The sequence below is a fragment of the Oncorhynchus mykiss genome, chromosome 13, assembly GCF_013265735.2.
Source record: "Oncorhynchus mykiss isolate Arlee chromosome 13, USDA_OmykA_1.1, whole genome shotgun sequence".
Classification (NCBI taxonomy): Eukaryota; Metazoa; Chordata; class Actinopteri; order Salmoniformes; family Salmonidae; genus Oncorhynchus; species Oncorhynchus mykiss.
This window is the reverse complement of record NC_048577.1, coordinates 20,814,294-20,835,903: the sequence shown is the minus strand read 5'-3', so window position 1 is coordinate 20,835,903 and position 21,610 is coordinate 20,814,294. Positions and strand designations below refer to the sequence as shown.

Sequence of the window (21,610 nt, the reverse complement as noted above, 5' to 3'; positions counted from 1 at the left end):
AATATATTGATTGAAAAAAATGTTAGTAATGAAATTAGGTGATTCAATTTAGAGTAGGCTAGCCTTGGGGTGTAATGCAAACATTATGCCCTTAACAGAGGAGAAAGGAATAGTTCTGGAAAATTCTACTGAAATCTGTGTGGACCCCATAAATATATATATATATGTTTCATTCTGAGGACTGTTTCTGCTAGCTAAACCTGATTCTAGCCACACACACACTGGTGGGGGACAAAGGATTTTGGGGTGAGTTTGCTGGCCATTACTTTCACTTGCTTGCTATGTGAACTAACCGACATATGAAAATCAATAGTATTCATTAATTGATTTATGTTGAATAGTCTTTCAATTGTATGTCAAGAATTTTTGTAAAATGCCACTTTTGTTTGAATAACAGATTTACAGATACATGCAAGGTGATGATGTGACTGTACTGTGACAGCTCTAGCTAGCAAATAGCTTATTCATATACAGCGTAGGAGGCAGTGGCTATCAAGCTAGCATGGTGCTTTCTAAATGGTCTGATCCAAGGTTTTTGATTGCAAAATCCACATCCAAAACGGTTCGGGTATAGTCACTGTTAATCCGCTGTTTTAACGCCTCAAATCAAAATTGAAATGTTTCAGTGACAGCTAGATAGCTAACGTTAGCTTGCTTTGATCTGACTGCTTGGTGGCTAGCTAATGCGAGCTACCTGACAACGTATGCGGAGTATCAAATACAATATTCTGTATTTTAGCTTTTGTTAAATCATTTAAACTGCAGATTATTCGCCTTCTCCAAAAGTTACCAAGCTCACCGATTGTGTTATCTACGTTTGCATGCTCATCATCTACTGATCAGATGTTCCAAGTTAGCCAGCTGGCTAGCTAAAGCTAGTAGCTGCATATACTAAGCAAGTAACGTTAGTTAGCTCAGCGTTACTAGCCTCGCTAGCTAGCACAGCTGGGTGTCAGCCAACTACGCAAGATGACAGAGCTTTATTTTTCAGCAAATGCATTTCCATGTATCTCATTTATTTACGCATGTGCAATTATAAGCAAATGCCATTCCAAATAGTGTAAGCGATGTTTTTGGACGCGAACAGCTTGCTAGTCGTCACATCAAACCCCTGTCATGTTCATGCCTGTCCACTGACACTGTTGTGATGTTGCACATACGTTGCCTGACATCATTTTGGCACCAACATCTCTTTTGTCTTCCCTCTCAAGCTACTTACTTTCTTTCCTATTCAATTTTTAAAGTACTGTAATAACAAATGAAGATAATGAAACACCTAAATGCTTTCCCCCATTATAATGTGTTTATTACAGACCCAATGACTGGAATAAACTGATAGAATTCTTCCTCTGCCAAGATGTCAAGTAAGACATTGTTTGCAATTATACAAGTTTAGCCATCAGATAATGAAAATATGAGTACTTCTGTTTGGTCTCGGATAAAGCTGGGCAACTATGGCTGCAAAAATGTGAATTTACAAATGTATATGTTATCACAATAAAATAAATTTGAGTTTCAGGCATGAAATATTAACTTCTGGTAGCCTATAGAATTTCCTAGTATTATAATTGATAGGTTAATAATTATCCGTCTTGTATTTGCTGAGAGAGAAATAGAAAATCACAAAATTCAGATCTACCTTGATGGGATTGATTTAATCAACATTGAGAGATGTAAAAAGGGGGCTTTTTGCTTCAATTTTAAAATCTCACCTTTTCTCTCAAAACAGAAAGAGAAAGAGAAAGGCCATATGCCCCTCCCCCTCCCCCAGCCCCTACAACAGTAAGTATTTCTGATGGCACATGGGAAGCCATTTGGAAAGGGATGTCCCATAACAACATTCATGCCGGCTATTATCTTTCAATGTTAACTTGCTACTGTCCACATTTTTGGGGGCTAACTTTGTTTTTAAAAGTGGAATCCATTTGGCCATTTAATACGGTATACCCATGTAGATAGTCCTGTTACCACAGTAGAATTGGTCAATGCAATAGGCTTTGCAGTCTCAGATAATAAGCTCCACTCCCTAAGATGTGAGGTACCGTATACAACATACTGTAGAGTGTAGACTCTACATTATTTTCATAAGAAACAACGGTAATGTATAGATAACATTGCTGTCTTGATGATCCTTCTTGTTGCTACAGCATGAGTGCAAGTCTTTTTCAGTTGAGTTCTACAGCTTTTCAACATTCGTGTTCTCACCAGTTTTTTCATTGATTTTGTCATGCTTTATCCCATTTAAAAAAAACGTTATTTCTCATCTGTGTTTCTGTCTCATTTGTTTCCATCAGCAATTGCCCAACACCCCCGGCTTTGTGGGGTACAACCCCTACAGTCATCTGGCTTACAACAACTACAGGCTGGGAGGGACAACAAGCAACAACAGTCGGGCAACGGTAGGAACAATGATGTAGAAAAAACACCGGGATGAAAACGCCAGACACAGAAGGAAACTAACATCAATATTTAAAATGACTATCTAGTTGGATTGAAACAGCCTAATCTAGCTTGCTTAGTAAAACTCAGTAGTAACGTATCTGCAGATATGAGCTAAAACAGCTCTTGACAACTTTGCTCTTTGTCTTTGTTTAGAAATAGTCATTTTTCCCAGGGCTTATAAGAGCAGACATTCTTGAACAGAGGGACAGTATGATTCATCTAACCCATTCCATTACCAAGGCTTTCTGAGATGTATGCCATCCCAGCGCTCCTCTGCTGCCTTCATCATACTAGTGCAGACTGGCCAAGTGTCCATCTGTGTGTGTTCAAAATCGCTCGATCCTGCCCTTCAAAGTCTGCATTGCTGACAGCCATGCTAAGTAACCCATGCCATCAGCGTTGCCATGGCATTATAGACCCAATGCTTGGCATGGGTTTCGGCTGCTACGGGAATAATTCAGCCGTTGCATGCAAGCTGTGGTTGGCACTCGGGTTCTGATAATGGCATTATGTCACGCAGTGTGCCCGTCTCAGCTTGAGGGAGATTTTGTATATTCTTCCATCAGCGTTACTCAATCATAGTCTCTGTGTGACTCCTGTACACTGGTTGGGCTCAAACAGGCTTTAATTAAATGGAGGTGATTGAACTGATGGTTTTGTAGTTTGATGGGTCTTTGTTGGGATTTTTTACAAATACTTTGTTGAAGGTTGGATGATCAGCTATGTGGTTGCGTATTTTCCTGCAGGGTGGTTCTCAGTCCAAACTTTGCTAAGTGTCAAATTGTATGACTAGACATTTTTAGCACCAGTTGGTGTCCTAACTTTGACTTTGAATCTTAAAAAAAAGTGCCTTTTTATTTCCCAGAATTCTTCAGGAATAAACATTCCAAAGCCACCCAAGCCGCCAGACAAGCCGTTGATGCCATACATGCGATATAGTCGCAAGGTAAGTTGTCTCCGCGTAACATTACTTAAACCCCAAACTGCGCCATCGTGCGCACCATTGCAAGACATATTAAAATACTGTACCCTTATAACACGCAGCACTTTAGCCAGGGTTAGGGACGAGCACTCTTAATGTACACTGCACATCGTCTGCCCCATGTGTCCATGCAGGTAGGTGTGAACTGTGAAACTAGACATACAGCAGCCTAGCCATTAAGAGCACACAGGCAGACTATGGGATATCTCCCTGGAGGTGGAGTTTAAACACGGCCTCCATAGGTTTGTGGAGATAATGAGCCCCTGTCTGGTTCTCATCACCAGGTTTGGGATCAAGTAAAAGCCTCCAATCCCGATCTGAAACTATGGGAAATTGGGAAGATAATCGGTGGCATGTGGAGGGACCTCACTGATGAGGAGAAACAGGATTACTTGAATGATTACGAAGCAGAGAAGGTTGGTTTGTTTTTACCGGGGTGTTTATTTACGGGGTTGTTATGGGTGACCAGTAACAAGTGTCTCCAACAGTTGTCAGAAGGGTCCCTCCAGTCATCATTCCTTCCTTTGAAAAAAATACTGAGTAACTTTTCTTCAATGTCGAAGAGTTTGTTTTTGCATTGCAGGGGCACGTGTCAAAGATCTCTCCCTTTGTCACATCCTTGTCTCTCCTCCACAGATTGAGTACAATGAGAGCATGAAGGCCTACCACAACTCTCCGGCCTACCTGGCTTACGTCAACGCTAAGAGCCGCGCCGAGGCCGCTCTGGAGGAGGAAAGCCGACAGCGCCAGTCTCGTCTCGACAAGGGCGAGCCGTACATGAGTATCCAGCCAGCAGACGACCCAGATGGTAAGACGCTCTCAGCACTACTAGTATTACCATGTCAGTCACACTGGTTCCCACACCATGTTTCAGCAACTGTGACATCACCTTGGTGTCAATTTCTATCCCTGCACTACCTCTTCGTGTTTTGTCACACTTGCTACTTCACCTTATAGGCCACGCTCCATTTCAGCTCTGTAGTATAAGTCTGGGCCCTGTATTTGGGATCAATGGCTTCACTGAGATCCAGTAAGAAACAAGGCAACACACATTCACATAGAAACATACATCAAAACTGGACTTCTGAATTACACCCTGCAGGAAATGATGCTTGTCTCGTATCGAGCTGGATAATGGTATACAGGAAATGGATTTAAAAAAAATCTTGTGGTAAGTTGGAAACACCCAAGATATAAAAATGTGATAGTTAGTATCCCTATGGGTTCATTTCTCAACAAGCTGTACATTGATGACTTCAAAAAGATTTGCCACATCAGTTGCTTTAATAGATGCGGAGAACGGGGAGAGTCTGAAGAAACTGTTCCCGTTGGTTTTGGAGAAAAAGCACCCCAAAAAAAAATCGGAAGTGAAGATCAACCGATGGAACAGGTTGATGGAGATGATGATCATTTTCGAATGACGTCTTTCTCCACCATAAAATGTGCGATGTTAATATGAAGCCAAAATTGTATTTCTTGCTCCCAAAATGCACAGACAAATGCACCATCTTGTCCCCATTGCTATTTTCAAAGGGTAGCATTCAAATGAAATGGGTGTTTGACTACAGCAGTCAATCACTTTATTTAATCACTGCAGTTTTTAGATTTTTTTTGTCAATTGAATGACTTTTGGCCCAACGTGGAATGAATGAATTCTCCATGTGTTCAATAAGAAGTTGACCTTATTAAAGAGACAATGTCTTCTCCTACATTTCTGACTTACTTTGATGCTAGTGTTACAGAGGACAGCTTCATTTGACCCTGGATTTAAAAGAAAAGTGTCACGTACCTAAAAGCTGGGATGTTCACTTAGTTTCGCAACATCCTCTAGTTTTTCTGGGAAATAATAGGAGCACAAGCGCCAGTAAAAACCACCAAGACGTTTCTGGAGTAAATGAGTAAGGTTTTTGAGACACAGCGAGAGAGAAAAATGTATCTTTAACTCTGTACCCACATATGGATATCAACACCATTCACAGCAACAGTGGTGAAACATCCTTTGCAAATGTGTATATTCAAGTATGTTCATGCGACAAACATGTAAACAGCCAAATTTGCAGACATTTCCGACTGATATATAAATGGTTCAACCAAATGTAGGTATGTCAATGTTGAACTATGTCCGATTAAGATATGCCAGATCAGATTTCTTCCGGAAGCCGACCACATCTACACTTGTTGTGGTGGGATCTCTCCCCTCTTGACCCATTGACCGTTGTGTTCACTGAGCCCTGATAGACACACGGCACCCGCCACATGCCTTTTCCATTCGCTCTCCCAGATTACGACGACGGATTCTCCACGAAGCACTCGGCTGCCGCCCGTTTCCAGCGCAACCACCGGCTGATCAGCGAGATCCTGAGCGAGAGCGTGGTCCCCGACGTGCGCTCCGTCGTCACTACCGCCCGCATGCAGGTCTTGAAACGGCAGGTCCAGTCTCTTATGGTGCACCAGGTACGCTGGTGTCTGTCAGTCTTCTGTCAGTCTTCTATCAGTCTTCCTAGAGACATATAGATACCCAGTCATGGCGTTGTTGTCATGGTAGCCTGGAAATCAGATCCTTTTTCCTTATTTGATAATTGAGTAGCAATTAAAAACAGGTAATCAGTCAGGTAAATTGGCAGATCTCTGTCTGTCTGTCTGTCTATCTGGTCCACAGAGGAAGCTGGAGGCGGAGCTACTTCAGATTGAAGACCGCCACCAGGACAAGAAAAGGAAATTCATCGATGCCACAGAGTCTTTCAACGGCGAGCTGAAAAGGGTATGGGATCATCATCCGGGAACTTGTACGCAAAATCTATTAATGTTGCACATAGTAAATATTACAGCGTTGACCTCAGGCTATTTGGAATGGGCCAGTTTTGCATTGTAGAGATCCCGCAGCTGCTAACTTGGTCCACGTGTCCTGGCAAACACGCGGCGTCATCACTTAGAACTCTAAGTGGATTGACTCGGTGCAGTTCTGAATTGACTCGGTGCAGTTCTGAATCCAGATGCTGCACTGCGTAGTCCATACCCCAGGTGGCGCCATTTACTTCGAGTCAATTGACTTCCTCTATGCTTCACAATGGGCAAACTCAATGAAATAAAATGATTGAAAAGGGGGGATACCTAGTCAGTTGTAGAACTGAATGCATTCAAATGAAACGTGTCTTCCGCATTTAACCCAACCCCTCTGAATTAGAGAGGTGCGGAGGGCTGCCTTAATCGACATCCACGGCGCCCAGGGAACAGTTGGTTAACTGCCTTGCAATGTAGTATCATTGTAGAGAAAACAGGAACTGTGCCAAATCTGATCAAGGTGTCAACATTGCACTCGCTACTCACTGTCTCACTGTTACTAATCACAGTTGCACAGGTGTGAGATTGATTGTAAGATTAATAGCATTAATCCCCCGGCGGGGAGACTCAACATGTTGCCACTCTGCGCCCAGCTGTGTTGTATGAAAGTAGAGGTGGACATGGAGAAGATATCTGCAGAGGTCGCTGCGGCAGAGGATGCATCCCGCAGGCGCCTGTCAGAGCGGGAGAAGGAGGCGTCCACGTCCTCTAGCCTGGAGGAGGAGGAGAAACCAGTTGGCCCGTCAAATGGCAGCAAGAGCCAACAGGTGTCTGTCAGGGACAGCAGCAACAAGGAGAGAGACGAGACGGAACCCAGCCCCATGGATACTGGTGGTGAGGCCCAACAGTGTTAATCACTAAACCGTATGGTATTTTAATGTATGGTTCTGGTCAGGTCCCCTGAGTTAGGTACAGTGCCTTGCGAAAGTATTCGCCCCCCTTGAACTTTGCGACCTTTTGCCACATTTCAGGCTTCAAACATAAAGATATACAACTGTATTTTTTTGTGAAGAATCAACAACAAGTGGGACACAATCATGAAGTGGAACGACATTTATTGGATATTTCAAACTTTTTTAACAAATCAAAAACTGAAAAATTGGGCGTGCAAAATTATTCAGCCCCCTTAAGTTAATACTTTGTAGCGCCACCTTTTGCTGCGATTACAGCTGTAAGTCGCTTGGGGTATGTCTCTATCAGTTTTGCACATCGAGAGACTGACATTTTTTCCCATTCCTCCTTGCAAAACAGCTCGAGCTCAGTGAGGTTGGATGGAGAGCATTTGTGAACAGCAGTTTTCAGTTCTTTCCACAGATTCTCGATTGGATTCAGGTCTGGACTTTGACTTGGCCATTCTAACACCTGGATATGTTTATTTTTGAACCATTCCATTGTAGATTTTGCTTTATGTTTTGGATCATTGTCTTGTTGGAAGACAAATCTCCGCCCCAGTCTCAGGTCTTTTGCAGACTCCATCAGGTTTTCTTCCAGAATGGTCCTGTATTTGGCTCCATCCATCTTCCCATCAATTTTAACCATCTTCCCTGTCCCTGCTGAAGAAAAGCAGGCCCAAACCATGATGCTGCCACCACCATGTTTGACAGTGGGGATGGTGTGTTCAAGGTGATGAGCTGTGTTGCTTTTACCCCAAACATAACGTCTTGCATTGTTGCCAAAAAGTTCAATTTTGGTTTCATCTGACCAGAGCACCTTCTTCCACATGTTTGGTGTGTCTCCCAGGTGGCTTGTGGCAAACTTTAAACAACACTTTTTATGGATATCTTTAAGAAATGGCTTTCTTCTTGCCACTCTTCCATAAAGGCCAGATTTGTGCAATATACAACTGATTGTTGTCCTATGGACAGAGTCTCCCACCTCAGCTGTAGATCTCTGCAGTTCATCCAGAGTGATCATGGGCCTCTTGGCTGCATCTCTGATCAGTCTTCTCCTTGTATGAGCTGAACGTTTAGAGGGACGGCCAGGTCTTGGTAGATTTGCAGTGGTCTGATACTCCTTCCATTTCAATATTATCGCTTGCACAGTGCTCCTTGGGATGTTTAAAGCTTGGGAAATATTTTTGTATCCAAATCCGGCTTTAAACTTCTTCACAACAGTATCTCGGACCTGCCTGGTGTGTTCCTTGTTCTTCATGATGCTCTCTGCGCTTTTAACGGACCTCTGAGACTATCACAGTGCAGGTGCATTTATACGGAGACTTGATTACACACAGGTGGATTGTATTTATCATCATTAGTCATTTAGGTCAACATTGGATCATTCAGAGATCCTCACTGAACTTCCGGAGAGAGTTTGCTGCACTGAAAGTAAAGGGGCTGAATAATTTTGCACGCCCAATTTTTCAGTTTTTGATTTGTTAAAAAAGTTTGAAATATCCAATAAATGTCGTTCCACTTCATGATTGTGTCCCACTTGTTGTTGATTCTTCACAAAAAAATACAGTTTTATATCTTTATGTTTGAAGCCTGAAATGTGGCAAAAGGTCGCAAAGTTCAAGGGGGCCGAATACTTTCGCAAGGCACTGTATATGGGGAGATGCTTCTTTTGGGAGATTGTCTGCTGAGCGCATTTTACAATGTTATTTTATACGTTTGAAACCACATCGGTCCAAACGTGTTTGCTGTCCCCTAATATTTCCTGCTTTCTTGGTTACAGAGAAGTCAAAGGCATCGGAGGAGTCGACGGCTCGTCCTGCCAGTGAGGTTGAGGAGGGGGCGCCGTCCGAGGACAAGGAGAGTGTTCCGGAAGGGGTTATGGAGGACGGCACCAGTGACAGTAACACAGGGTCGGAGACCACCTCTGCCGTGACGGAGGACGCCCCGCCCAGCGAGCCAGCAGCCTCAGAGGGGCCGAGCAGGGCACGCCCTACCGCCCACTGAGGAGTCGACCTCTGACCTTAGGGCCGAGAAATGTCCATGATGCATCATTCCATCTCTACAGTCCCACTCTGATGATAACACATTGTACATTAGTATCTATGTGAACAAAAGCTGTGTTTAGATGGGTTTCTATTTCTGATGGGAAGTTTGATGCAATTGGTTGAATCTTCAGAGCTCTGTTGGCAGGGTCAAAATGGACCTGCTGTCAATTTGTGAAGCGCTCCAAATCCACAAAGCAAAACAATTGTCCCAACTAAAGTGAATGTCATCTAAATTGAGTCCCAATTCATACGGTGAATTCACCGTATTTCTATCACAGACCGCAGTGCCAGTCGATAGCAACCATCCCATCACCTGTCAATATATCAAAACATATCTCTTGTCTTATTCTATGGTACTATATCTGGCAGACACTATGGTACTATATCTGGCAGACACTATGGTACTATGTCTGGCAGACACTATGGTACTATATCTGGCAGACACTATGGTACTATATCTGGCAGACACTATGGTACTATGTCTGGCAGACACTATAGTACTATATCTGGCAGACACTATGGTACTATGTCTGGCAGACACTATGGTACTATATCTGGCAGACACTATGGTACTATATCTGGCAGACACTATGGTACTATATCTGGCAGACACTATGGTACTATATCTGGCAGACACTATGGTACTATATCTGGCAGACACTATAGTACTATATCTGGCAGACACTATGGTACAATGTCTGGCAGACACCATTAATCTTACCGATTGAGGCTGGTTGTAAAAACAAGTTGTTCAATGTTTAATTACTTGTTCTTTGGAGTATAATGTTATTGTTGCTTTCAATGTTATTGTTGCTTTCAATGTTATTTTTGCATGGTGTCGCAACTCCTCAAATGGAAGAGTTTGCTTAGTAACGGAAGGGGGTGGGGTGACTCTCTCTCGATATTTTGTCATGTTTACTCTTAAGTATCAGTATTAAGTGACAGTATTGTCTCAGGAGTTAATAGAAATAAGTAGTTGTTTTCATGATTTATTATTATTCTTGTGTATTGTGAGTCCTGGGCCCAGTCCGTCCGTCCACCAACCTGTTGTAAATGCTACGAGTCCATCCATGCTGTACAGTGCTCTGAACAGTCAGTGTTCTAAAGTCTGCTAGCTCTCAATCAAATCAAAAGCGGTATGCTTAGAACAACCTTTCAGTGTTATGTTGTTATGACCAGTAGTACAACGTTCGACCCAGAACAAACTCTTAAATGTTAATATGCAATGTAAGAAGCCGCGTTAGAAGGTTTGCGTGAGCGTAAGTGGTTTTTCATCTCGTCCTGAAGCTACTTGGAAAAGCAGAGTGAGTCATCAACATACTGTCTTAAAAATCGATTTTGTTTGCCACATTTATACCAATAAACTTTTCTACCCTGACAGGAAGTTGTTGACGCCAGGGTTTGTTTTCAATGTCTCACGCATTGCGTATAGAACTGGTAATCCTTTAAGGTGGCGTGTTTGTTCATATTAACAGTTATTCCCACACTCAGGCTGAGGTGACCGAGGATAATTCCATGTTGGAATTCAAATCAAATGTATTTGTCACATACACGTGTTTAGCAGATGTTATTTGCGGGTGTAACGAAATGCTTGTGTTTCTAGCTCTGACAGTACAGTAATATCTAACAGTAATATCTAACAATTTCACAACAATACACACAAGTCTAAAGTAAAGGAATGGAATTAAGAATATATAAATATTTGGGTGAGCAATGTCAGAGCAGCATAGACTAAGATACAGTAGAATACGTTAGAGTACAGTATATACATAAGTTTATGTATATAGGGCAGCAGCCTCTAATGTGCTAGTGATGGCTATTTAACAGTATTTAACAGTCTGATGGCTTTGGGATAGAAGCTGTTTTTCAGTCTCTCGGTCCCTGCTTCGATGCACCTGTACTGACCTCGCCTTCTGGATGATAGCGGGGAAAACAGGCAGTGTGGTTCGGGTGGTTGTTGTCCTTGATGGCCCGTCAGGAAGTCCAGGACACAGTTGCACAGGGCAGGGTTCAGACCCAGGGCCCCTAGCTTAATGATGAGCTTGAAGGGTACTATGGTGTTGAAGGCTGAGCTATAGTCAATGAACAGCATTCTTACATAGGTATTCCTCTTGTCCAGATGGGATAGGGCAGTGTGCAGTGCGATGACGATTGCATCGTCTGTGGATCTATTGGAGTGGTATGCAAATTGAAGTGGGTCTAGGGTGTCAGGTAAGGTAGAGGTGATATGATCCGTGACTAGTCTCTCAAAGCACTTCACAATGACAGAAGTGAGTGCTACAGGGCGATAGTCATTTAGTTCAATTACCTTTACTTTCTTGAGTACAGGAACAATGGTGGACATCTTGAAGCATGTGGGGACAGTAGACGTCGGTGGCACTGTGTTATCCTCGGTGGCACTGTGTTATCCTAGCCCTGTGCAAATTATGACTCATTTGAACTGGCCAGCTTTCAAAAGACATGAACTCTAAGCAGAATGTGTTACACTTCCAACGACTTATCACACACTATCTATGGCACCCAATACTGACGACAGATTTGAAACCATTTGTTAAAGATTTGGTCCACTGGTCTGTGTCCTCTGATCTACAAGGTACAAGGAAGTGGGTTTCCTGTTTTCAATACAAGCACCACTCTTTCCAGCTGTCTGAAGTAGTGTTCTCTGTTGTAGTTAACATGTTTTTAACCAACAGTATTTACGTTGTATCGACCTGATGTGAGCAAAGGAGACAGGTAGAAGATAAACAGAGAAGAGAGACAGGTAGAAGATAAACAGAGAAGAGAGACAGGTAGAAAATAAACAGAGAAGAGAGACAGGTAGAAGATAAACAGAGAAGAGACAGGTAGAAGATAAACAGAGAAGAGGGACAGGTAGAAGATGAACAGAGAAGAGAGACAGGTAGAAGATGAACAGAGAAGAGAGACAGGTAGAAGATAAACAGAGAAGAGAGACAGGTAGAAGATAAACAGAGAAGAGAGACAGGTAGAAGATAAGCAGAGAAGAGAGACAGGAAGAAGATAAACAGAGAAGAGAGACAGGTAGAAGATAAACAGAGAAGAGAGACAGGAAGAAGATAAACAGAGAAGAGAGACAGGTAGAAGATAAACAGAGAAGAGAGACAGGTAGAAGATAAACAGAGAAGAGAGACAGGTAGAAGATAAACAGAGAAGAGAGACAGGTAGAAGATAAACAGAGAAGAGAGACAGGTAGAAGATAAACAGAGAAGAGAGACAGGTAGAAGATAAACAGAGAAGATAGACAGGTAGAAGATAAACAGAGAAGAGAGAGGTAGAAGATAAACAGATAAAGAGGACAGGTGGAAGGTAAACTGATAAAGAGGACAGGTAGAAGGTAAACTGATAAAGAGGACAGGTAGAAGGTAAACTGATAAAAAGGACAGGTAAAAGATATACACATCTAAGAGACAGGTAGAGGATCAACAGCCACAGTCGTCTTCCTGTTAGCACACTTAGAAAAAAAAACATCTGTCACTTTTGCAGCTAGATTCCATGTGCAGGAACCATACCGGCAGCCCCATATCATTTGAATTAGTAGAAAATTAACATCCGTGATGGGTGGACCGGTGACCTATTGAGTTTACTCATGAGTGTACCAGTCCATTTTTTTTTGGCAATTTTTTTTGGCAGTCCGTTCTAATAATTATATTTCTATGATCTGCTTTCTGCAATAGCGATGAGATTTGTCACAGCTTTAGTGTAGGTGCAGATGTGCACAGTTGTCCCTCTGCAGCAGTCAACCTGTTGCAACGAATTGTGGTTAGTGTTTCTTGGCTGGTTTCTTTTCCTGAGCGCCTTGAAAACTCAAAGCCGCAACCGCACAGGCAGACAGGTGTGCAACTTGCGCAGAGTTGGCGGAGAGTAGGGGAGAATAAGACTGAACATGCCCTTTACCAACAAAGGTAAACTAAGACAGCAGGGGTACTGCCACAACTGCCTAAGCAAAAGTGTTGTGGTGGTTAAGGCAATGACCAACATATACCGTATGAGTATTGGTGAAATTGACTTTTGGAGAAATCCCTTATTTGTCGAGGTTGTCAAAGGGGACATGGAGAAACATTAGTTTATCTCTAATATTTTGAATTAAACACACATGAAGCATTGATTGTAATGAGTCCGTCTCACCTTTGAAGTTCTTTGCATATCAGCCACTTGCTCTGGGAGGCCTGTTTTGTAGCTGTTGGTTTGGCAAACACCCAGAATTGGTAAGACACTTGAAAATAGTCCCTTCGATGCATGCTGTTTACAGAATGAGCATCCATCTGGTTTGTTACTGACTTATGCAGTAAATACTTTTCAGTATTTGTTTTTTAGTTATACTTGTACTTTTATTCTAGCTAAATGTATCTCAAAGTGGGTTATTTGCTATGCTGAAGATTTCATTTTATACAGACTTTGTAATACAGCCTTTTCATCCAACATATCTCCAACATCCACTCTTAAGTACAAACCAAAATAGTTCTACCTGGAGCCAAAATAGTTCTACCTGGAACCAAAAAGGGTTCTACCTGGAGCCAAAAAGGGTTCTACCTGGAGCCAAAACGGGTTCTACCTGGAACCAAAAAAGGATTCTACCTGGAACCAAAAGGGGTTCTACCTGGAACCAAAAAGGGTTCTCCTATGGGGTCGGTTGAAGAACCCTTTTGGAACCGTTTTTTCTAAGAGTACATACAGTACTTGTATTGTAATGATAATCAGTATGCCCTGTTTGACCCGGAGAGATTTTCCTTACCTTCATCCCTGCTCCACCTGAAAGTACAGGCAGGGGTGAGGATAAACTGAAGACAATAGAAAATAGTAGACCAAAGTAAAAAATACAATTAAAATCAAGGTGGCTAATGGCTTTTAATCCAACATCAGCTGTAAACTCAATTGGAGATGGCACGGGCAATTTCATCAACATCTAAGCCTATTGATAAGCAATGGGGTTGTAACAGCGAGGTGAGAAACCAAATCTACACCAATTTAGGACCTATGTACAGTGCCTTGCGAAAGTATTCGGCCCCCTTGAACTTTGCGACCGTTTGCCACATTTCAGGCTTCAAACATAAAGATATAAAACTGTATTTTTTTGGGAAGAATCAACAACAAGTGGGACACAATCATGAAGTGGAACGACATTTATTGGATATTTCAAACTTTTTTAACAAATCAAAAACTGAAAAATTGGGCGTGCAAAATTATTCAGCCCCCTTAAGTTAATACTTTGTAGCGCCACCTTTTGCTGCGATTACAGCTGTAAGTCGCTTGGGTTATGTCTCTATCAGTTTTGCACATCGAGAGACTGAAATGTTTTCCCATTCCTCCTTGCAAAACAGCTCGAGCTCAGTGAGGTTGGATGGAGAGCATTTGTGAACAGCAGTTTTCAGTTCTTTCCACAGATTCGCGATTGGATTCAGGTCTGGACTTTGACTTGGCCATTCTAACACCTGGATATGTTTATTTTTGAACCATTCCATTGTAGATTTTGCTTTATGTTTTGGATCATTGTCTTGTTGGAAGACAAATCTCCGTCCCAGTCTCAGGTCTTTTGCAGACTCCATCAGGTTCTCTTCCAGAATGGTCCTGTATTTGGCTCCATCCATCTTTCCATCAATTTTAGCCATCTTCCCTGTCCCTGCTGAAGAAAAGCAGGCCCAAACCATGATGCTGCCACCACCATGTTTGACAGTGGGGATGGTGTGTTCAGCTGTGTTGCTTTTACGGCAAACATAACGTTTTGCATTGTTGCCAAAAAGTTCAATTTTGGTTTCATCTGACCAGAGCACCTTCTTCCACATGTTTGGTGTGTCTCCCAGGTGGCTTGTGGCAAACTTTAAACAACACTTTTTATGGATATCTTTAAGAAATGGCTTTCTTCTTGCCACTCTTCCATAAAGGCCAGATTTGTGCAATATACAACTGATTGTTGTCCTATGGACAGAGTCTCCCACCTCAGCTGTAGATCTCTGCAGTTCATCCAGAGTGATCATGGGCCTCTTGGCTGCATCTCTGATCAGTATTCTCCTTGTATGAGCTGAAACTTTAGAGGGACGGCCAGGTCTTGGTAGATTTGCAGTGGTCTGATACTCCTTCCATTTCAATATTATCGCTTGCACAGTGCTCCTTGGGATGTTTAAAGCTTGGGAAATATTTTTGTATCCAAATCCGGCTTTAAACTTCTTCACAACAGTATCTCGGACCTGCCTGGTGTGTTCCTTGTTCTTCATGATGCTCTCTGCGCTTTTGACGGACCTCTGAGACTATCACAGTGCAGGTGCATTTATACGGAGACTTGATTACACACAGGTGGATTGTATTTATCATCATTAGTCATTTAGGTCAACATTGGATCATTCAGAGATCCTCACTGAACTTCTGGAGAGAGTTTGCTGCACTGAAAGTAAAGGGGCTGAATAATTTTGCACGCCCAATTTTTCAGTTTTTGATTGGTTAAAAAAGTTTGAAATATCCAATAAATGTCGTTCCACTTCATGATTGTGTCCCACTTGTTGTTGATTCTTCACAAAAAAAATACAGTTTTATATCTTTATGTTTGAAGCCTGAAATGTGGCAAAAGTTCTCAAAGTTCAAGTGGGCCGAATACTTTCGCAAGGCACTGTATATTGTGTTCTCAATGAACCGATCTAGCATTTTCTTCAGTGTAGACTACAACGAAAAATAAGCCTCAACAGCACAAGCATAATGGTGTTATCTTTCTAGTGACTGCGGGTTGAAAATAGAACAGGCGATACATTTTCCCTCGACCACTGCGGTCACTGGGAGCTTTGGCGTGTCTGAGTGTCTGTGCTGAACAACATGAACACTCATTTCCTCTCATAGTGTTCAATAGCTGTATGCAGCAGTTCAACAGCAATGTTCCATAGGTAATGAATCAGTTCTATCAGTTCTATGGGATGCAGTTCTATCTCTCTACACTGTCATACAAATGATGAAACCTCAAATGGTTCTGCACAGTGCGGAAAACCAACAACATTTGCATTTACTCTCATTCCTTGTCATTGTTTTTCACAAGACACCCCAGGGGAGTAAAGGTGTTAACAGTTTTTTTTTTTTAGTATAGTTCAAAGGGGAATCTAGCACCTGACACAGCCTCATCTCGACTAGCGGGCTGTCTCTCTACTTTCACAACCTGTGTACAGAGAGAAAGTGCAGTTGTAACTCTCAATCAACATGACCGCTGTCAAAGGTGAGAGCACATCTTTCGATGTTTCATACATTTTTTTTTATAAATGTCATATTTTTTTTTTATACATGTTAAATAGTTGATATATTCATGGGATATTAGCTTCCTGCAATTTTTCAACTAATAACAACTTTTATCAAAAATAATATAAATGCATTTTTGTTCTAGGATTTATTTATCCAATAAATAATTAGATAAATAAATATGTGTTGTATAAGTAGGGGTTATAATGAATTAAATGACTAATAAGGCAATACTACGGGGCAGGATTAGCACAACAGTGTGTCCAGTCAATCGCTGCATGCATGTAGACAATGATATACGAAAATAGTAAATGCGCTTCGGTTAGGTGAACATAGTGTACGTGATGTAGGGTGCCAGAATGGAAACGCTAAAGCCTTTCAGCTTGACCTATACAAGCCATACAGCTGTATAGCTACGTAGGCTATAATCATTCAATTGAGCTTTTACTTCTATATTATTAACACAATATCTGTGAATCGCTGACATCTGCTGCCCTTATTAAATTAATGATTTTTGAAATGTTAATTGACTTTTTTTTAATTGTTTCAAATCAATTGGGTATGGAAATACGGAAACTTGAACCAGGTTTGTAAGACTGAGAGGTTTGCAGGTACAGCCCCAGTTTACTCATGACACGTTTTGTAACCGAGTCACTTCTGTTTTGAAGGTTTGAGAATTTCCAGTTTTCTGATCGTGCGATGAGTCAAAAGGGGGATTTTTTTAAAAGTCGTTTTTGTTTTGTTTCTTTGTTTCTTTTTGTCTCTTAAAAAAAAAAAGATTGATTTAATGCTTTCCATATTTGGGTATGCTATGATATCTTTGGACAACTGATCAATTGGTGCATCCCTTTCTGTTACCACCAGATGTCCTGCTATGTCTTTTGTCGCACACTGTACAACAGGGGTCCTCAATTACATTCATCCGTGTGAATATTTTTCCTTGAGTGGATGGTCAGGAACATAGTTATATATGATTTGTACACTGCACAATTAACTGCAAAAGTGCCAAAAAGATAAAGTATTTGACAAAAGCAGAATCATTTCAAACCTTGAATACATTGAGATACGATCACATATGCTTCTTTATTTATGCATGGGAATATTTGGGAACAGATTTTTCGAAATTAAAATCACTTTGAGCTGATTCCCTGGGGATTTTCCAGTGTTTTATGTCCAACAACAAACACTTTATGCTCAGAAAACTTGGGGGGCCAAATAAAATCACCTGTGGGATGAATTTGGCCTGTTGGCCACTTATTGAGGAACCCTGCGGTACAAGCTAAATACCCAACAGTTGAGACAACTCAAATTCATTATTGACACTTGCAAAAACAATATATGCTAATAACAAGGGACATCAACTCCTATGTAGCCTCATAAGTGACGTGTCTTGAACTCTTTCCAAAGGTTGTTCATATAGTCAACTACTGTAACATATCAGTCTACTTATCGATCAACTGGTACTCTTTAACCACACCTTATCTGATTTTCAGATACACGAATCTTAGTACCAGCTCTGTTCATCTGGACCTACTTTGAGGTAAGAACAATGGATGAACACAGTCTTCAGTATACCATATCATACAATATCATTTGTGTGAAGTATTAATAGTCTTTTGATATCATTTTTTTGGACAATCATTTAAATGACATGTTGACAACTCACTTAATAACATGACACGAACTCTACCCACAGAAACGCACAAACACTACACTGGTACTAACCACAGTCTTTCAGTCAATGGCATACTGTATAGCGCAACTTCCTCTCAGGAAGTGGTATACTCTGAAAGCATGCCAGTTTATCAAGGGGCCAGATGCAGGGTACATTGTGTCGGCTTCATTTTGGACCCAGTTCCCTGATCCTGAACACTAATCTATTTGAATGACATTTTATTAGAATTCAAGGCGTTCGATTACACCAGTCAACCATCAATTATCCTGATTTATAGTATGTCCCATTTTGTCTTTTTTTTCAGACTTGCTTCTCTCAGAATGAAAACGTGACTACAGAGTTCACCACTGATTACAATGGTTACTCCACAGACACGAACGACTTGGATTATGATCATTGGACCCAGCAATGCCAGAAGGAATCCAACCGCCACTTCCGCTCCTGGTTCATGCCCACCTTCTACTCCCTCATCTGCTTCCTCGGTCTGGTCGGTAACATCCTGGTGATCGGTACCTACGTCTACTTCAACCGGCTGAAGACCGGGACCGATGTGTTCCTGCTCAGCCTGTCCGTCGCCGACCTTCTGTTCGCCGTGTCGCTGCCCCTCTGGGCGACCAACTCCATGACGGAATGGGTGCTGGGGCTGTTCATCTGCAAGGTCATGCATACCATCTATAAGGTCAGCTTCTACAGCGGCATGTTCCTCCTCACCTCCATCAGCGTGGACAGGTATGTTATTGCAAATGCGAACGCGTTCTCAAAGACTAACCTGGTTAAATAAAAGCCTGATTGAAACGTGTTGCAGTGTGCGTCCTGCTGTGACCTAATAGGCTGATCTGCTCCTATCTCTGCTGTGACCTAATAGGCTGATCTGCTCCTATCTCTGTAAATATTTGTATATATGAGCAGATATATGAGCCTGCTATATAAAGCCTACTTTATGTCATTTTTCCGACAGGTACTTTGCCATCTCCAAGGCCGTCTCTGCCCACCGCCATCGCTCCACGGCTGTGTTCATTAGCAAGGTGACCTCTGTGGTCATCTGGGTGATGGCGCTGGTCTTCTCTGTGCCCGAGATGTCCTACACCAACATCAGCAACAAGACCTGCACCCCCTACACCGCCGGCTCAGACCAGGTGCGCGTGGGCATCCAGGTGAGCCAGATGGTCCTGGGGTTTGTTCTGCCGCTCCTAATCATGGCTTTTTGTTACGGCGCCATTGTGAAGACCCTGTGCCAGGCCCGGAGCTTTGAGAAGAACAAGGCCATCAAGGTGATCTTTGCTGTGGTGGCGGTCTTCCTGCTCTGTCAGGTGCCCTATAATCTGGTACTGCTGCTGACCACTCTCGACACAGCTAACGGGGGCAGCAAGGATTGCATCTACGACAACAGCCTCCTCTACGCCGCTGACATCACCCAGTGCCTGGCTTTCATGAGGTGCTGCCTCAACCCCTTTGTGTACGCGTTCATCGGGGTGAAGTTCCGCCGCGACCTCCTGAAGCTGCTGAAGGATCTGGGCTGTATGAGCCAGGAGAGATTCTTCCAGTACACCTGCGGCAAGAGGAGGAGTTCAGCGGTCGCCATGGAAACCGAGACCACAACCACTTTCTCCCCCTAAAGCTGCCAATGCTGCCTTGTCTGACGGCCTTTTCAACATGGACAAGACCTTGTGCACAGCCTGTGTTTATTTCTGATTATATTTTAAATGTTTGCTTGTAAGTGTTCTGTAGGTCACTTAAAAGGTCTAAAGGACATATATGTTTAATGTATCAGGCAGCTTACTGGTCGTCACCAGGAATGTATTTGGATCAGGTCTATACCATAAAAAAAATCCTGTTATATAGCTGCCAGTGAAGGACTAGCACTGTAAATACTCAATATCTTTGTATTATTTCTGTGTTGTTTTGAGTCTTATTTCAGAAGTCTTGTAAATAAATTAAAAATTAAAAAAAATGTGTGGTCTGGTCTCTAAACTATAATGTCTCTAAACTATAATGTGACCACTTGTTCAAGTGACCACTTGTTCCACAACCCGGATTAAAAAATACTAAAGTATTCTAGGGTATAAATACTGTAGTATTCACTGTAGTGTTTACTGTGGTATACTGTAGTATAAATAAAACTGTAGTTTATACTATACTAATCCATGTAGTGTTTTTACAGGTTGTAGTATTTACTGTAGTGCTTTTGTAGACTTTAGTATACTGTAGTATTGACTGTAGGGTTTTTGCAGATTGTAGTATACTGTAGTATTTACTGTAGGGTTTTTGCAGATTGTAGTATACTGTAGTATTTACTGTAGGGTTTTTGCAGACTGTAGTGTATGTACTGTTTTTGCATACAAGGTGTTTTTGTTGTACTATCTTTGAAATAGAAGTGGGGGCTTTCTCCTTCAGGAAACCTACTGGAGAAATACTAAAACAGCACATTTTTCATAACCTGTGTGTAGGTAGGACTTGGGTCTGAACAGCTAGTTCAGTGCTTCTGCTCTTTTCTATAACCTGTAGGGGAATGAATATGTGGTCTATACTTGCCATGTATGTTTCTCAGTCATGGTGGCACAAATTGCGATACAGGGGAGGGGAATGGGCAGGGTATATGCAAATTAAATAATGTAGTGTTTACTAGAGTAAAAAAAGTGTAGTGTTTTTGTGGACTGTAGTGTTTTTGACATTACTGCGGTTAATACTGTAGTATTTACCAGAGGTTGGACCAAGTAATTGTTTTACAAGTCACAAGTAAGTCTCAAGTCTTAGCACTCAAGTCCCAAGTCAAGACAGGCAAGTCCGAGTCAAGTCTCAAGTCACGACTGTCAAGTCTCAAGTTCTAAACTTTGAGTTGAGTCCTAAACAAGTAGTCATAATGTGCTCTTCACCAAATGTAATACCATTTCATATTTTTAACAAGAGTAATAGTTAGTATATTACATTTATGCAAATCATGAATGCTTTTTAAAAAAAATATATTTATTACTTTCCAAATAAATGTTATATTTCCATGGAAATACATGGGTAGCCATGAGAAAGACCACCCCCCCAAATAGTGATCGACTATCGAGGATGGCTATGGGGCGCAATCAGGCGATGTAGGCTTGTACACAATCGGCCAACCTTAACACACACACACACACACACACACACACACACACACACACACACACACACACACACACGCACACACACAGTCTCTGTGTGGTTACAGTAGGCTAACATATGTCAATGGTTTAAGGAACAGCAGCAACATCAGGCAGGATTTAGGCAAACAGCTGCTGTACGATTCAAACTGTAATGCGTGAAATGAAGAGTTGATGGGCTGCACACTTTTTTTTTTAAAGCTCCATTTTTTAAATATTTGGGCTTGGGGAGTCAAGTCAGGTCGAGTCATAAGGCTCAAGTCATGAGTCATTGGTGTTAAAGTCAAAGTCGAGTTGCAAGCCATCCTATTTGTGACTCGAGTCCAAGTCATGTGACTTGAGTCCACACCTCTGGTATTTACTATAGTATTCCA

The 21,610-nt window shown here is 41.9% G+C and overlaps 2 protein-coding genes across 6 annotated transcripts; both read left to right on the top strand.

The window, feature by feature from the left end:
• On the top strand, window positions 1-10,593 carry LOC110485903 (SWI/SNF-related matrix-associated actin-dependent regulator of chromatin subfamily E member 1). 5 transcript variants are annotated; one of them, XM_021557122.2, is made up of 11 exons: window positions 7-246; window positions 1,314-1,364; window positions 1,730-1,782; window positions 2,295-2,399; window positions 3,308-3,388; window positions 3,709-3,840; window positions 4,061-4,232; window positions 5,706-5,878; window positions 6,084-6,185; window positions 6,859-7,099; window positions 8,939-10,593. In XM_021557122.2, the coding sequence occupies exons 2-11, from the start codon at window positions 1,358-1,360 to the stop codon at window positions 9,160-9,162; spliced, it is 1,290 nt and encodes a 429-aa protein (XP_021412797.1). In that variant the 5' UTR covers window positions 7-246; window positions 1,314-1,357; the 3' UTR covers window positions 9,163-10,593. The 5 variants fall into 5 exon arrangements, with proteins under 5 accessions (XP_036796471.1, XP_021412797.1, XP_036796472.1 ...); XM_021557123.2 differs by lacking the exon at window positions 7-246 and adding an exon at window positions 269-562; XM_036940575.1 differs by lacking the exon at window positions 7-246 and adding an exon at window positions 269-568.
• Window positions 10,594-16,214: 5,621 nt separating this feature from the next.
• On the top strand, window positions 16,215-20,049 carry LOC110485902 (C-C chemokine receptor type 7). Its single transcript, XM_021557120.2, has 4 exons — window positions 16,215-16,410; window positions 17,924-17,970; window positions 18,410-18,834; window positions 19,064-20,049. The coding sequence occupies exons 1-4, from the start codon at window positions 16,395-16,397 to the stop codon at window positions 19,719-19,721; spliced, it is 1,146 nt and encodes a 381-aa protein (XP_021412795.1). The 5' UTR covers window positions 16,215-16,394; the 3' UTR covers window positions 19,722-20,049.
• The last annotated feature ends 1,561 nt before the right edge of the window (window positions 20,050-21,610 follow it).

What these genes read in the sequence shown, in the direction of transcription:
- LOC110485903 (XM_021557122.2), top strand. An exon ending in CTCCCCCAGCCCCTACAACA is followed by an intron (nt 1,783 to 2,294) that starts GTAAGTATTTCT and finishes TGTTTCCATCAG; the next exon opens with CAATTGCCCAACACCCCCGG. An exon ending in AGTCTCTTATGGTGCACCAG is followed by an intron (nt 5,879 to 6,083) that starts GTACGCTGGTGT and finishes TCTGGTCCACAG; the next exon opens with AGGAAGCTGGAGGCGGAGCT.
- LOC110485902 (XM_021557120.2), top strand. An exon ending in TCATCTGGACCTACTTTGAG is followed by an intron (nt 17,971 to 18,409) that starts GTAAGAACAATG and finishes CTTTTTTTTCAG; the next exon opens with ACTTGCTTCTCTCAGAATGA. An exon ending in ACCTCCATCAGCGTGGACAG is followed by an intron (nt 18,835 to 19,063) that starts GTATGTTATTGC and finishes TTTTTCCGACAG; the next exon opens with GTACTTTGCCATCTCCAAGG.